Source organism: Pseudorca crassidens, chromosome 12, assembly GCF_039906515.1.
Source record: "Pseudorca crassidens isolate mPseCra1 chromosome 12, mPseCra1.hap1, whole genome shotgun sequence".
Lineage (NCBI taxonomy): Eukaryota > Metazoa > Chordata > Mammalia > Artiodactyla > Delphinidae > Pseudorca > Pseudorca crassidens.
In genome coordinates this window covers 28,927,358-28,942,814 of record NC_090307.1, presented here as the reverse complement: position 1 = coordinate 28,942,814, position 15,457 = coordinate 28,927,358, and the positions used below count along the sequence as shown (strand labels likewise).

Genomic DNA, 15,457 nt, shown 5'->3' with positions numbered 1-15,457 from the left:
CCCAAGGTCACCAAATGAATTGCCAAATGTAGCTGCAAAAGTGAACATCATTAGTCTGCGTGGTGGGCCCTTTGTGCTATAAATAAAGGGCTTGGGCATATGATTATTAAAGGGGTCTCAGACTAAGTTAGCAGCTACTTCCTGTCCTGCTGATGTAGCATCTGTGTGTTACACTCATTTTGCTCAGTCTCAGTGGGTAGCATATAGAGAGGCTTCCCCCCGCTGAGCCAGCCGGAAATTCTGGGCAGTTTGTCCAAAACTGGGGGGACTGTGAGTCAGGCACACACATGATTTCAGGGAGAACCAGTTAAAGGATATCTTATTAGGAGAAGAGATCCAGGGAGCTATAATCCATATACGATGGATTTTGATGAAAAGAAAACCTCTGTTTTCCAGATACCACTCTGAGATGATCTTGTCCTTGAGAGTAAAATCATAAAAAACCATTTTTAGCAAACTGTAGTCTCAGCAGGGCTATGTGAAACAGGTACATACACACCCCAGCAAAGAAGAGTTACTGGTGAACCAGCTGCTTCCAGAAGTCCTGTATAAAATACAAGAGGGACAGATTTTTAACAAAGTACAAGGATATCTGTATTTCAGAGAACCATGCCTCCTTCAAAGTTGTTATGCTAGGAATCTAAAGCTTAATATACTGGGGAGCAACTTTAGAAAGATGTGGCAGACTCTGTAGAGTATCTTTAATGGTGAAGAGTCATTCTGGAAATAGCCAGATGTCTCGATCCTCAAAGAGCTCCTGTCCTAGGGAATGACAGGACCAAGTAAGTACACAGCACGTACAGTGGCTGTAACGTTGTACAGTCTTACAAGGCAAGAGTAGGACCATTTGTGAAAGAGATTGCACATTAATTGTGCAGTTTTCAAGTAGAAGCTCAAAGAGATTTTTATTTCAACCAATAGCAAAGCATATAAACAAACAAGTTCCACTTGGTTAATTAAAATAAATAAGCAAATAACCTGATTTACTTCTTTAAAAATACGTAATAACCTTTCTAATGAAAACCATAAGCAGAAGTATTTGGTAAACAAAGACCGTCTTTTAAATTTTAGTTTTGTGAAGGTTATTCCTTGAAAATGAGAGGAAGAACTCGGGTTTCACTTCTCTATCTTTGTTGAATACGGTTGTCTGTCTTCCCTTAAGATCTTACCTCCTGTTGTCCAGTTCCTTGATTCTGTCAAGTGCCAGACTATCCTTAACAACTTGTGCTCCTTTTAGTTCTCATGCTATGCTGGATTTGAAGATGACATAAAAGCACATTTCTTGCCTGTAGTAACAGAGATGGCTTTTCCTATATTATTAAAAGTGCCCACGTATATGGTCATAATGATATTACTCTTCCTTGGGATGCAACTATCCTCTTCCCATCATTGGTTGCCCTTTTTTATAAATGCCCACCTCTTGGCGTGTGTCTCTAGAAGGCAGAGGTCTTTTCTAGGTGGAATGAGGTTACCCACGACAGCATTTAGATTATTGGCAGTGCCACATGTATAGAGTAGTTAAGAATGAACATAGGCTTTGGTTTCAGATGGAATTGAGCATGTTCTCTGGATCTGTCAATTACTCTCTTGTGACTTTGAATAAGCTACTTAATGTAGCTAAGTTTCTGCCTTCTTATTTATAAAATGGGTATAATCATAGTACTGCCTTATGAGGTTCTCCAGAAGAATTAATAATAGGAGCTGATCCCTGGAAAGCATTTAGTGGTTTACGGGGATTCCCAGCATCTGTGATGGTGCCTGGAACTTGGCACACCGTTATCAGCTAGAAGAAAAAAGAAAAGGAGGAAGGAAGGAAGGAAAGCAGGAAGGGAGGCAGAGGGGGTAAACTTGGTTAGGGAGAGAATATCCACGTGATGATTAGTGCACAGCATTACAGTGCAGACTCTAGTGAGTCCTTGGTCAGCCAGGGTTCAGGAACGAAGCTTCTTTGAAAAAAGTCAACTTGAGTTCAGAGAAATGTGAGGAGAAGATCAAGATGTTACTTAGATGCCTGCATGGGGCTGATGGGAAGTGGGAAGCCTGGATCCTACCTGCACGGTGGGTCATCTGGGGCCTGGCTGTCAGTGGTTCCAATGTCCCTGTGCCAGGGATGACTCCCTGACAGAGTAGGGAGGGAGAAAGCCCCACTTCATTTAGGGATTCCTGAGGGGGTCATGGATGCCTTAGAGGACTGGACTTGTCAGGATTTGGAGCTATGTTCAAATTCCAGTTCTGCCACTTTTTGCCCCTATAACCCTGGACAAATTAGTTAACCAATTTGAGCCTCAGTTTGCTCAACTGTGAACTGGTGAAAATAATACTAACCTGCGTTAATAATGTGAAGATTAAGAGGAATAATAGAGTTAAAGCATCTACCTGGTACAATAACAGGCAAAAGTACGTCCTGAAAAATCAATTATTTTTTTTATATTATAATTGCCAAGAGTTCAGGGTAGGCTTTCAAAGGAGGAGATCCTTCCACTTTACCTGAGGCTTATAAAAGCTGTGGCTACCTTCAGCTATAAGGCCAGCTATCACTGGGTGCAGCTTGACTTTATCCCTTTTAGATATTCACCTGTAATTGTGATTAATTGCTCTAGATTTGGCCTGAGGGGCCCAGATTCTCAGCCAAGTTGGCTACACTGAGCTGAGCAGCCAAGCTTTTGACTCCAGTGCTCAGATACTCTCTGAAGCAAGCACCTTCTGACTTTTCCATTCTCTGCTGCTGAGTGAGCCCAGGGGTGTAAATCAATTTCCTTGGATTTGCCAAGGGGATGCATTATAAAGCTTCAATACTAGTCTTCGAGCCAAGCGAGCAGATCATCTGGTCAGTTCTAAGCAGAAATTCAGTACATGATGTGAAGGCAGAGATATGGATGGATTCTCCCCAGTATCCAGCTTTTCTTGGCGTACGTTCAGTGTGGGAACCTCCTTTACTGGCCTTTTACTGACTTTGGGAACAGCCCACAGATGCTTCCAATGGAACGTGAATTTTGCTTTTGTTCGAAGGAAAGAACCTATAGCCCAGATTGTGCTCCTGAGAAGCAACACATCTCTAGCTCCTTACTTTCCTGGTAAGTTAGCTATGCTTTCTTAAGTGTATAGTTTGCTGAACTTCAGATGAAAAGAATAGCCATCACTGCTTTCAGAAAATGGAAAGAAAAGAAGATAGAGCATTTTCCCGATGAATAACTCATGGCAAGTATTAAAGGCTGTGTTCTTAAAAATGAGGTCTGCTCATGCATCCATTCCAATCCTAGTAAGAGATGACTGTCTTAGCATCTTTAAAGAGATGAGCTGGTTAATTCTCTTCCCCCAGGTATATTCTGTTAGCACTGGGAGTGGCTTCTTCACCTATGTAGGGGCCTTCTCTTTTAAGATAAGTGCATTCCAATTTTATTTTTTATAAAGTTTTAAATCAAATAGATCTTAAATGGAAGTCCAATATAAAATGCCAATAAGAGGTGTGCTGTTCTGGCTAAAGTGGGATGGGCTCCTTAGAGCACAGTTTGAAAACCACTCTTCTGTAAGTTTCCTATGCATGGTTCATTTTGAAACATCAGAGGCATCATATAGGACCTGATAGAACCTCTATTAATACACATTCAAAAAATAGTGGGGCTCATGGAGTATTAGGATGTAGTGAAAGGGAACACACATCCTCCAAACCAGGCTCCTGTGCCTCCCTACCACCTGCAAATGGTGTAACCTCAGAAACAACTTAACCCGCTTGAGCTACTTCTTACCAAAATGCATAATAAATGAGGATATGAACATTCATGTCACCAGTTTATACCAGGTTTACCTCTGTAAACTTCCCACCCAACACCACACAAGATGCCCTCCATCCTTGAAATCCAGTTTCTTTGGTCTGCAGAACAAGACATTTACAAAGAATTTTACTGGGAAGTTCAAAAAGTGCAGGGTGAACTTCTGTAGGTTCACCAGCTTCAAATAACATAATACAAGACTTCTTGTCTCAGTGAGTTCTAGATTAGGGCACTCAGAGGCCTCTTCTTTCATTAAGCTCGATACTTATAGCTCTAATCTGCAAGAAAGATTAAATACATTCCCACCCAGAAGTTGAAATAGCTGTGTCTTGGACAACAACCAAATAAGAACATAGGTTATATGTGTGATCTTGCAAGATCACACATGGAATCTTTAAAAAAAAATGTATAAGCTCTTTTGGCTACATGTCTAGGGGAATTTGTTACAAATCTCACCTATAAATATTAGAACGCCATTATTTAAAAGATAATACAAGAAAAATATAAGCAGTCAAGACCAGGCTTGCTTGGAGTTATATTCAGTTATTATTAGCCATCCTTGTTGCTCTTTGGAACAGAACCTGAAAGTAAGACTGGAGGTATCAGTGGTTTCAGGTTTAACCTTTAAAATTTCATGAGAGTGAGGGGATTTAGTAAAAGGACACTCAGCCCAGCGAGGATGGCCACTTCGAGTGTGTAACTTACTTCTTAGGCTGGGAGGAAGCTGGCTGCCTGGCCCCTGCATCACCCACCCTAAATGCTTTGGCAGTTAGAACTAATGCTTTCCAAATTGTAAGGTTGTTTACCTTTAGCTTGGATGTGGATGTGACTGCAACCTCACTGGGATGGTGACCCCGTGTAGCAGCCTGAGTGACCACTCTCTAAGTTCCTATTTGCACACCAATAATAGAGACACAGTACAAGACTATCTCATTGCCCTCCCATCTGTCCTTCTGATTAGAAGTTCCTCCAGAGAATGTAGACAACCTCTTAGAAGTGTTTAGTGGGGAAAAGTTCCTGGAAAAAAAAGAGAGAGGAGACTAGATAATCTAGAGTCTGTTCCATCTCTTTTATCCCTGAGGTAAGAGACACACACTGGGGCACTGGAACTGTGGGGCCAGAGGGAACACAGAATTCATTTTATAGGTGGTGAAACAAGACCTGAATAAGTGAAGTGACCCCAAAACAGATCCCATAGTGAGTGGAGGCAGACCCGGGGCCAAGACATGAGTCTTCTCCCTCTGAGTATAACTTTTGTACAGCAGTGTTCCAGTTATCATCCTGTGAGGAATAGCAGCCTGTTGGTTCCATTTTACCTCCCTTAATTCAATTTCCACATTTCCTTCTGTGTGCCTGGAACTCTGTTGCAGGCTCACTCGTGGTTGGTGGTTCCAGAGCCTGTTGCTTGGTAGAAACCAAGCTTTCTTCCTTAACTTTTTTCCCTTTTCTCTGTCTTAACCCCTGCCACTCTCCCCTCCCGATTTGAATCTCCCAGTCCCCAAGTGTTAGGTCATCTAAAACTTTCTTTGGGTTGCCTACATATGGTTGGATTTGTTGTTTCTGCTTTTTCACTGGGTAAGCCACTTACTCTTTCTGGACCTCAGTTTCTAGTTGGTTTCTAACAACCCCAATCACACACGTAATTGGGTGTTTATCTCCCTTGCTGGGAGGCTGCCTTCCACACAGGCTGTCCCCAACTGTTTTGTCATTTGAGGGATTGGAGTGGGACGTGGTTCATGTTCCATCCTGTAGCCAAAGTAAGAAGCAAGTGACACTTCACAAAATAAAGAGGGGGAAAAAATCCATTTCCTACAAAATAGAAAAGGGAAAGGAGCACAGATTGAAAAGAGGACAGGTGAGGTAAAAAATGCATTTAATGAAAGGATGGTGTCTTTAAGGGAAATTTAAAACAGGGTCATTTGTTTTCCCCGAAGCCGTCTTTGCTCTGTTGTCTTTATCTGTGTACCTGCCTACCGCCACATCCACCCATCCACCCATCCATCTAGCTCACATGTTGTCATCTACTTTTCTGGCCCACGGGGAGGGAATATTTGAGAAGAGCAAATAACCTAGAGGATCCCTAGCACAACCGGGCTTCAGTGTGTCCAGCTGCATGTCTACAAGGCTGGGATCCTTTCAGCCAGATGTCCAGCCTGAGTCCCCCCACACTCCCCATTTTGTGTCAGGGACTCCCTTACCGGATGCAGTGTGTCCTTTTGATGAGGGGCCAGAAGAGGGGAAGTGATACTCCTGGGGCTGGAGGACACAGAGAAAAGTGGAGCAGCTTCCTCCCCTCTTTTGAAGGAAGCTCTGGAAGCTGTAGAATTTAGCAGGTATAAAAGAAGCTATTTGAGGGGCAGTCTGAGGCCCACGGAGGTCCCAGGGTGATGCTGGCTGCAGCTGTGCTGGGGGTGACTTATGGTGGTGTGGGAAGCAAAGGGAGAATCCTGTTCAGGAAGCTGGGTGTGAGAGGAATGCCAGCAGAATGCCTCTGCTTGTGAAGCTGAAGGTATTTCTCTCACCTGAGGGTCCCACAGTTTCCTTCATCTTCCCCCAGTCCCCCTGCTCCCCAGCCTGCCCTTTGGGCTTGGAGAGACCAAGAAAAAAAATTGAACTTGCGCCAAGAGAGAAACTGCAGCTCCTCAAAAATGGAAAGCAGGGTCATCATCATAATATTCTGAATGTGGACTGTTCCAGAGAGCAGGGAGACGTGTCAGGAATGAGAATGGTTTGAGACAGGGCCCAAGGATGCTGCCCAGCTCCACCAGAGAGATGAAAGAATTTTCTCCTTCCTTTGCCTTTTAAATGTAATTCTGTCTGCCTTTCTCCCCCACACCCACCCAACCCTTTTTCTGGGAGCAGTGCAGACATTTAGCCATCCTGGGAAAAGGCAGGATCCTTTTCATTAACTGCAACCTGACTGCAGTCCCCAGAGCCACGGCGGAATGCATTTCCTCCCTCTTCGCCTCCCTGTCCTGGATCCCTCCCCACACGGCTAGGATGGTCTGAGCAGTGAACTCTTTTTCTGTGGGACAGAATGAGGAAGGGGTCTGGTCGGGGGGTGGGGTGGGGGGGTGGGGACAGTTTGGACAGGGTCTGGATCAGTGCTTTTTAGGGCGTGATTTGTGGAAGCACATTCTCATCTCTTCTCCGCCATGCCTCAGCCTCCCCTACTGATTAATTCATTCAGATATTTGAATGCTGTTTCATGCAGGAAATGCTCTAGGTGCTGAGCATTCTAGATGTCATTTCCTCTTGTCAGCTTGAAGCATGTCATAAGCTGTGTCTCACACTTCCCAGTAACTTAGTCATTCTAGCCCTCACCTCTAGTTTGACAATATTCCCCACTTTTCTTGTAAGTCATTTGACCAACAGGTACTTAATGACTAATTGTTTGTCCAGACTCTTCTTAACACTTTGAGAAATGCAGAAGTTATGTAAGATTTATATAAACCATGGTCTTGTTGGGCATGGGCTTGTTAGGCGAAAAAAAGGAAAATACAAAATATATACAAAAGAGAAGTTTAAATAATTAAGACCTAAATTGCGGGAATTCCCTGGTGTCCAGTGGTTAGGACTTCGTGCTTCCACTGCAGGGGGCACGGGTTCGATTTCTGGTTGGGGAACTAAGATCCCGCATGCCACAAGGCACGACCCCCCCACTGCCAAAAAAAAAAAAAAAAAAAAGAACTAAATTGCACGCATCTTTCTTCTGCTTAAGAGAAGGGAAAGAGGATGTAAGATGTAAGTTTTCCAGGGAGGATGGGATAGATCCTAACTTTGCTGAACAGGGGACCTAAGGAATAATAACCAAAAATTCTGTATCTTTATTTCCATTCAAAGTGGATATGGTCATTTCTCAATCCCAAACCACTAACGTGAGGGAGTAGTACATACGCTAAGATGCCATGAACACCCTTGTGGTTTATTTTCTGTTGCAGCATCTCAGAACTGGGAAGAACTAGATATTTGGGGCTTACTTCTTCTGTCTGCCTGGTGAACCTCGTGAAAACGCAGTAGAAGAGTCCCTGCCAGCTCGACTTCCAGGGCCTGGAGAGTTTGAGACCTGAGTCCTATGCACTAACACATGTCTGCGGCCCTGTTCTTGCAGAGGTCACTCCCATGCCCATACATCACCCTAGCCTGTCTGTCCCTCCTCCCCAGCTCCATCCCAACCTGTGCTTGAATCAGAGGCCCTAAGCCATATTGACAAGTCCTGAAAAGTAGATTGTTGTTACCAATTAAATAAAATAGTGTCTGAAAGGAAGGGTTAGTTAAGGGTCATTCATAGGGACACACATTTTATGTTCCTGCCTGTGGCTCATTTGACTAACAGTCTGGTCCTCATCTTTTTTCCTATGTCATGTCTCCTCAACAAATTATCTCCAGTGTGCCTCCACCAGAGGCATCATGTTAAAGAAGAAAGAGGATAAGCTTTGGGATAATATACTGTTGGATTTAAATCCCAAATATGTGTTCTACCTGTGTGACCTAAAAAAGGTTTTTTAACCTCCGTAAGTCTCAATTTTCCCATCCATAAAGTGGAGATACTTTGTATTTCATGAGGGATTTATGAAGATTAGAAAATAAAAATTCTATAAAGCAGCAACCACTGTGCTGGGCACCCAGGCGATCCTCGATGTAGCATGATTCCCTCCCTTCTTCCTTAATGCATGCCACAGGTGGCAGAGAACAGACGCAAAGGGAGCTGTGCTGGGCTTGGTAAACCCCTTTTCCACGTCTTCTCCCCACTGCCGGCTTGAAGCGGCTCCCTGCCTTGCCGCCTGTCCATTTTCAAGGCTCAGTTCAAACTCCAGCTTATTTCAGCAACCCTACCCTGACCTTCCTTGCCTTACGTTGTTCACAGTTTGACACTAACACCCTACTACACTTTGCTCACACTGACACATGCGTGTCTTACCCTTGGACCAAATTGTATGTTCCTTGAAGGCAGAGATGCTGTATAATTATGTTCAGCCCCCAGTGTCTCGTCAGGTACCCTCACGGCTTGTTGCTTGGCTGTGTGTGCAGTCAGGGGCTGAGCTGGCTCTCTCTCAGGATGGTGCCACCTTTCCAGGCAAATGCCACTTGGGGAATCCTGCCTGCAGGCCTGGGTGTGGGGAGAGAGGTACATTCTCTACCTCCTTCCTGCTCCATCCCAGAGTTTACACACCTTGTGCGTCATTTTTGGCAAAGTCATTGAGAGAAGCTAGGGAGCCCAGGTGAGCTTTTCTGAGGGCTGGAGGCACTACAGCCCAGCATGACTTCCTCTCTTTCTTGAACCAAACAAAATATTGTTACAGCAAATATGAAATCTTTCCTAGTTTTCACAGACGCTCTCCAGGCCTAACAAAGCTAGCAGTCACACACCTTGAATCAAAATAAGCATCTGCCTTTTTTTCTCTTTAGCCCATTTTCCCAGCATTTTTGAGCAACAATAAAGAATGTGATTATTCTGTTAATTTATGATTCCATTGAGTGCTTTCTGGAGAGCATGCAAAAATATTAAAACCTTAACTTTACCCTTTAATATTGATTAAACACAGAGATACAGAAAATACATAACCTGACTCTCCTCATCTAACATTGTGCATAATAGTTGGAGGCATAAGCTATGAATACCTCAATAACATATAAAATCAAAGGCAATGTACGATAAAGGGAAACTGAGTCATGTGCGGCTGCAGAGAGGAAAGGGTCATTTTCACTGGTCTGAGTTTTAAAAAAGAAGAGGAAGAAGAAGAAGCAACAGCCCTCCCAGAGGAGATGGGCCTTTAACTGTCTCTTTTACTTGTCATATCACAGAATAATTTGATAATAGGAAAGAAGTCAGGGACCTTCTCCCTAAGGAAGTGTATGGACTCACACGTAATTTGTACTTACAATCTCAGGGAGTCTGTGGACTTGATGGAGTCCATCCATAGTTCATGATCCCTAACTTAAGGCTCTGAAGAATTAGTGGCACCTGGAAAGAAGGTAGGAGAGGGCAGCAGAGATAGTCAGAGATTGAGTAGACACAAGGTGAGCAGGCCATTCAGTCCAGGCTCCTATCCCAGAAGCACCGCATTTGCCTTTTGTGATTCTGCTGCTTTAGCTCCAGATCTGGGCTCTGGTGAGTCCATTGCCGATCAATTGTTCTGGGGACACTGTACGCAAACTGTGAGAAGTATCACTAAGGAAGACTCCTTTGTTCTTTTCCAGCTCCTCCCAGCCAGTGACCTTGCAGCCAGCGACCTCAAAGGATTTCAGCCACAGGTAAGTTCCACTGATCCTTTTATGAATTGTGAGCAAACAAAGTTGGCACCAGGGCACAAACCCCCCACCTTGGATTTCCAGCTTCTCTGACTTAAGGAACCAACCTTGACAATGACTTGGTAGTTTGTCCTCTCCCTCTGGCTCCTCCCATCTCATCATGAGCAAAACAACCTGTTTCTGCGTCTTTAATATTTTATAGTACGCAAGAATGTAGACCAAGCTGCTTGGAAAGCGTGGTGGTGGGTGATTCAGCTCAGGAAAGCGTTAAACCAAGGAGGTAGAGGATGAGGTTCTCTCCTGCATTTCTCCTCGTTGGGACAGGATACTCACATTTGTGGAATCTTTGTGAGCAAATGCCTCGTAGCCATGGTCTGGCAGCCAGGTTAATCTCAGACTTCTGCAGAGGCAGATGGTTGAGTTTTGCTGATCTTGGTTAGGAAACAAGCCATTATTATCTCTGACCAGAATGCTTTTTTGGAGATCACTATGAGCAAACCACAAGAGGCACAAGAAAGGGCTCTCTGGGGACCTCCCTGGCAGTGAAGATGGAAAATCACCTTCCCTGTCTTTGGAAGGGAGCTTACTGTCACCACACAAATGCATAACCACCAACACACACACACCACAAATGCACGACAGACACACAAAGTCCTTGTGTTCCCCATGGATCCTAGTATAGATAGAGTGTGTATGCAAAGATAGGTAAATCCAAGAGCAAGAGCTGAGATGCTCCATCCCTTCCTCTGTCCCCCTTTCAATAGGAAACTTCCTGTCACTCCCCAACTCAGTGCTGCCCAAGGCCCCACCTGCTGCACCTCTGCAGAGACTCCCAAGGGCAGAGCAGGTAATTTCTAATAACAATAATTCCATATACTTGGGGATATTTTCTTCTTTAAATATGTTTTACATCCAAGAACTCACTGTACCCTCACTACACTTCTCCCATGTGTGGTGCTGAGATCCCAAGTCCTGGGGAGAAGAGGCCCCAGACCAGTCAGAGAGCTAAGAACCAGAATGGGAGTGGAGCAAGAGGCTTGAGGGAGAGAATGAACAAAATAAAGGGCCCCGTTGGTGAGAGTTAAAGATAAATCCATGTACGGTTTGGGGTCTTTTGATCACAGCTTGTTGATCCTTCTGTCAGGATGCAGTGGGGTTTTAAAAATAGATAGTAAGGAAGCCTTTTGACAATACTGAAAAATGACGATTTATTCAAGTACTTATTCGTATAATTCACACAAACTTTCAGGTGATCTCAAGGAATATAAAACAAAAACAAAAGAAAATCAGCATTTACCCATATCCCACCTACCTCCACACATACTCTCACAAAGCAGTGGGATAAATATTTATCTCAGCTAAATATTTATTTTTATCTGGAAATTTATAAAAATAAAGGGAAAAAAGGCTCTGTGTGATGTTGTTTTGTGGCTTGAAAAGGTTACATAGTGGAGACTGATTTTATGGAAGGGGTGTGTGTGTGTGTGTGTGTATGTGTGTGTGTGGTTTTGACATTGTTTCTGACTCGATCATATTCTCTCCATGTTTGTTGAGCCACATTTCTAAAGATATTAGATTTAAAATGAACTATTAAGTTAGGTATATTGGGGGTCTGTCCACAACATTTGAGGCCATGATCCTAGAAAGGCAGCTTCCCTGCCCTCCCCACAGATAACCCCGCAGGTGGTTGGTACAGATGGCTCACTCCCCTGCTTCCGTCTGACCTTTCCACATTATTCCATTTGTGTGTCATCCCCCCAAGGCTGGAATATAAATGCATATTTTTCACTCCTCAGGATGTGTGTTCCCGAGGCCAGGAAGCCCTGGAACCTTGTGGCTAGAGTGTAGTACCCAGATCAAAAAGTCAGTTCTGCAGTGTTGTTCCTGAATCAAAAAGGCCCTGATGTGTCAACACCTAGTCAACACCACCCTCTCGGGTGCTTTTCCAAAGAGAAACAGAGCACTGCCCACAAGCTTGGGGCTGCCTCCTTCTGGCCCCACTGCACCACATCGTTGGCTTCTGTTGTCATTTTCCCTTCTCTCTTTGGGTTTCAGGTGAAACTGAGCCCCAGGCATCCTGATGTCCACAATCATCCATGGTCGTGTTTCCTTCCAGGCACTGTCACTGACTTTCAGGAGGGAACTTGCTGAGGGCCCCTCCCTGGGCTCACTGTCAGTGGGCCTGTCAGCTTTCACACAGTCCACATTCACCACTTGCATAGAAAAGTTTTTGTCTTTTTTTTTTTTTTTTCCCTTGAAGCCCGTCCTGCTGCAGCCTCTTAAGGAAAATAGTCATGATTTCCTCCCTAATCTTTGCTGCCCCTCCACTTAGAAAGTGTGGAGAGGGGTGATTGTATGAGGCTGGCCTCTCCTTGTCTCTCTTCTCCTTTCTGCATCCAGATAGAGAAGAGGAGGGTAAGGAGGTGACTATCAGCCTTTCTCCCTGTGGTTATTGGTTTGTAAAGACACCATGTTCATTCCTGGAAATAAACACATTACTTTGAAGGTAGAGCCCAATGCTGAGATTCTACGGCCCGTACATTAGCGGTGGGAGTTCTCCCAGGCCAGCGAGCTTGGCCTCTGAGCCACACAGGGAGAACTGTCTGACCGGAGGCTACTAGTCTCAGCAGGGTTAAAAAGCACAAATGGAAATGCTCCTGAAATTCACACCTAAGTCACCCACACTCTTCTCTTCCATTTGGTTCCCCCCAAACACATCATTCATTTTCCAACGCCTTGTTCTTCCTGCCTTTAAAGGAATGAACACACTTGAGTCCCCTCTTTTCTTGCCTTCGGATGATTAGAAATGAGGACCCTCATCTCCCTTTGCCAGACCATCTCTCTCCATCCCCAAAAGGAATAAAAAGAGGCATCTCATTCCCTTAGTAGAAGCCCCACAATCGTATGATTTCTTCTTCATTTTATTTTTACTCTTTTTTTTTCCCCTCAGTTTAAGAGCTATTAGTGTTCACTAGAGATTTTGGAATGTGTGAAGGTGGTCAAGATGTACAAACTTCTAGTTATGAAATAAATAAGTCCTGGGGGTGTAATGTACAGCGTGGTGACTATAGTTAATAGTACTATACTGTATATTTGAAAGTTATTAAAAGAGTAGGTCTTGAAAGTTCTCATCACAAGAAAAAAATTTGTAATTCTGTGTGGTGATGGATGTTAACTATAAAAATTAACTAAAAAGAAGAAATTTGGAAAATATAAAAAAATAAGAAAAAATATCTCTGCACCCCAGAAATATTTATAATGACATTTTGGGGTATGGTCTTACAATAGTTACTGTACATAGACATACACATCTATGGGATTTTTTTAAAAAATTGACAATCATATTTTATATGCTTTTTTTAACCTTCTATTTTGTTTGTTTGCATGCTTTTCATGTCACTGGAAAATCTTCTAGCAACTGGCTATTTTTGTCCGCTTGCTAGTACCATCATTTATTTACCACGCCCCTCTTGCTAGACATTCCATTCCTTTTGCAGGCTGAGCTCTCCAGGAGGAATCCAAGGCAAGTGCTAGATTCTCTGCTCTCATCTAAGATACAAATAGCATCCACGGCTTCTTGGCATTTAGTTCTTCTTTATCTCTCAGTTCCTACAGGCATGTGAAGGTTGCTTAAATTTTGTAGTAAAGTGTCCATGTGTGCCCATGGGCATTTAAGCATCTGCTTAACAAGGACCCAGGTTGGGGATGCTGGGAAGAAATAACTGTAGTGTGGGGCCCAATCTCAGATGCAAGTTTCACCTGTCCAGATGCAGTGCTAGGAAAGCAACCCTGAGAAGACCCATCCCCCACAGAGGAGAGCACCCACAAAAGGACTTGGTCCTCACCAGCTTCATAAATGCCTCACTGTCTCAGAGGAGAGAGGATACTTCTTTCAGGAAAAATTGAGTTTTACTTCAAGTATGCCTCATGACAGGATTTTGGGAGGCAAGTGTAATAGCTGTTCTATAAAGGGTCGCCATTTTAAACGAATTTCTAAAATGTCCATTGCTATTATGGCCAAGGGGACATTTGCAGTGAAGGGTAAGAAGAGTACCTCAGAACACAGAAAAACATTTTTCAGTGCGGAGAAAACAGGGCGTTCAGTCACTGAGCTGCCATTTCATTCAAAGGTGCCCATGGAGACCTTTATGTGGGGCTCCCTGCTGCACAGACTCTTCCCCAAAATTTTGACAATTCTGGAATGTTCTGCCACTACTATTAGCTTTGTGAACCTGGAGAAGTTACCTAGTGGCTTTAATCCTAATTTTCGTTATCAAGCAAAAAAGCTGTGCAGCTTATCCCACAGATTGTTTGTGAGGCTCAAATTGTTGTGAGACAATATTGTGAAAGCAACCTAGCATGATGCCTGCCACACACAGTGAATTCAACTTTTTCTTTTGATAGAAAAGTACAGGTTAAATTATTTAAGAATTGAGAAGAAGGAGAAATTATATCTGTATAGAGCAAGAAGGGAAGTCTTATAGGGAGAGATGTCATTCATTGTACGTGTGCCAGGATAGCTGAGAAGGAAGTGAGGCGGTGAACTTACTCCAGGGCAGGGGAAGCCTGGGTGAAGACCAAACCACGGGTGGAGATGCTTGGGTATGGTCTGGAGACTTGGAATTCTTTAATTACTGTGGTTCAGAGTGAGTATGGTGAAGATATAGCTGCAAATTAGGTTGGGACCAAATTGCAGGAGGTCTCCAAAGTCCAGAAAAATAGTTGAGCTTTTTTTTTTTTTAATGAACTATTATTGAAGTTTTCAAACTTATACAAAAGTAGACATGATAGTTTAATAAACCTCCATATATTATTCAACTTTTATTATCTATTATTCAACTTTAATATATTGTTACAAAAGCCTTGATTTGGAGCATTTGCTGATTTCTGTGGTGTAAATATCCCCATGGTGAACAACTTTAAGCTGCCAATGGTTTAACAACCTGTTTGCAAAGTCTTTGACAGCCAGCTTTCCTGAGTTGGTGTGATCGGTTCCCCGCATACCACTGGGCCAGCTTCAGTAATCATTACCATTTGCCAATCTTACTTCATCTATACTCCCAGATACATATATATTTTTTTTAATTTTAAATTTGGGGAGACTATTTTTTAAAAATCCCAGTCATCATGTTATTTCACTCATAAGTAATTCAGTAAGCTTTTCTAACAAATAAGGGCTTAAAAAATACAATCACAATGCCATTATCACACCTATAAAAATAACAATTATTCCATAATATTTTCTAATGCCCAGTCCATGTTCAGATTTCTCTGATTATCTTAACATGGCATTTTACAGTTGATATGTTTGAATAAGGACCCAGATTTTCGATTGTGACATCCATCTGAGGACAGTGTAGCCATTGAAGGTTTGAGGCTGGGGAAGAGTAGCAACTGTGATGCAAGAAGGTTATACCATAGTTAGTAGGTGTGAT

At 43.2% G+C, this 15,457-nt stretch overlaps 1 protein-coding gene across 3 annotated transcripts in view; it reads left to right on the top strand.

Annotated features, from left to right (window-relative positions):
• The window catches only part of SETBP1 (SET binding protein 1), a 376,816-nt gene that overhangs the window by 179,649 nt on the left and 181,710 nt on the right, over window positions 1-15,457 (top strand). For all 3 annotated transcript variants that reach the window (XM_067699221.1, XM_067699219.1, XM_067699220.1), the window contains exon 3: window positions 9,972-10,025. In XM_067699221.1, coding sequence (XP_067555322.1) covers window positions 9,972-10,025 — 54 coding nt within the window. The remainder of the gene's footprint in view (window positions 1-9,971; window positions 10,026-15,457) is intronic.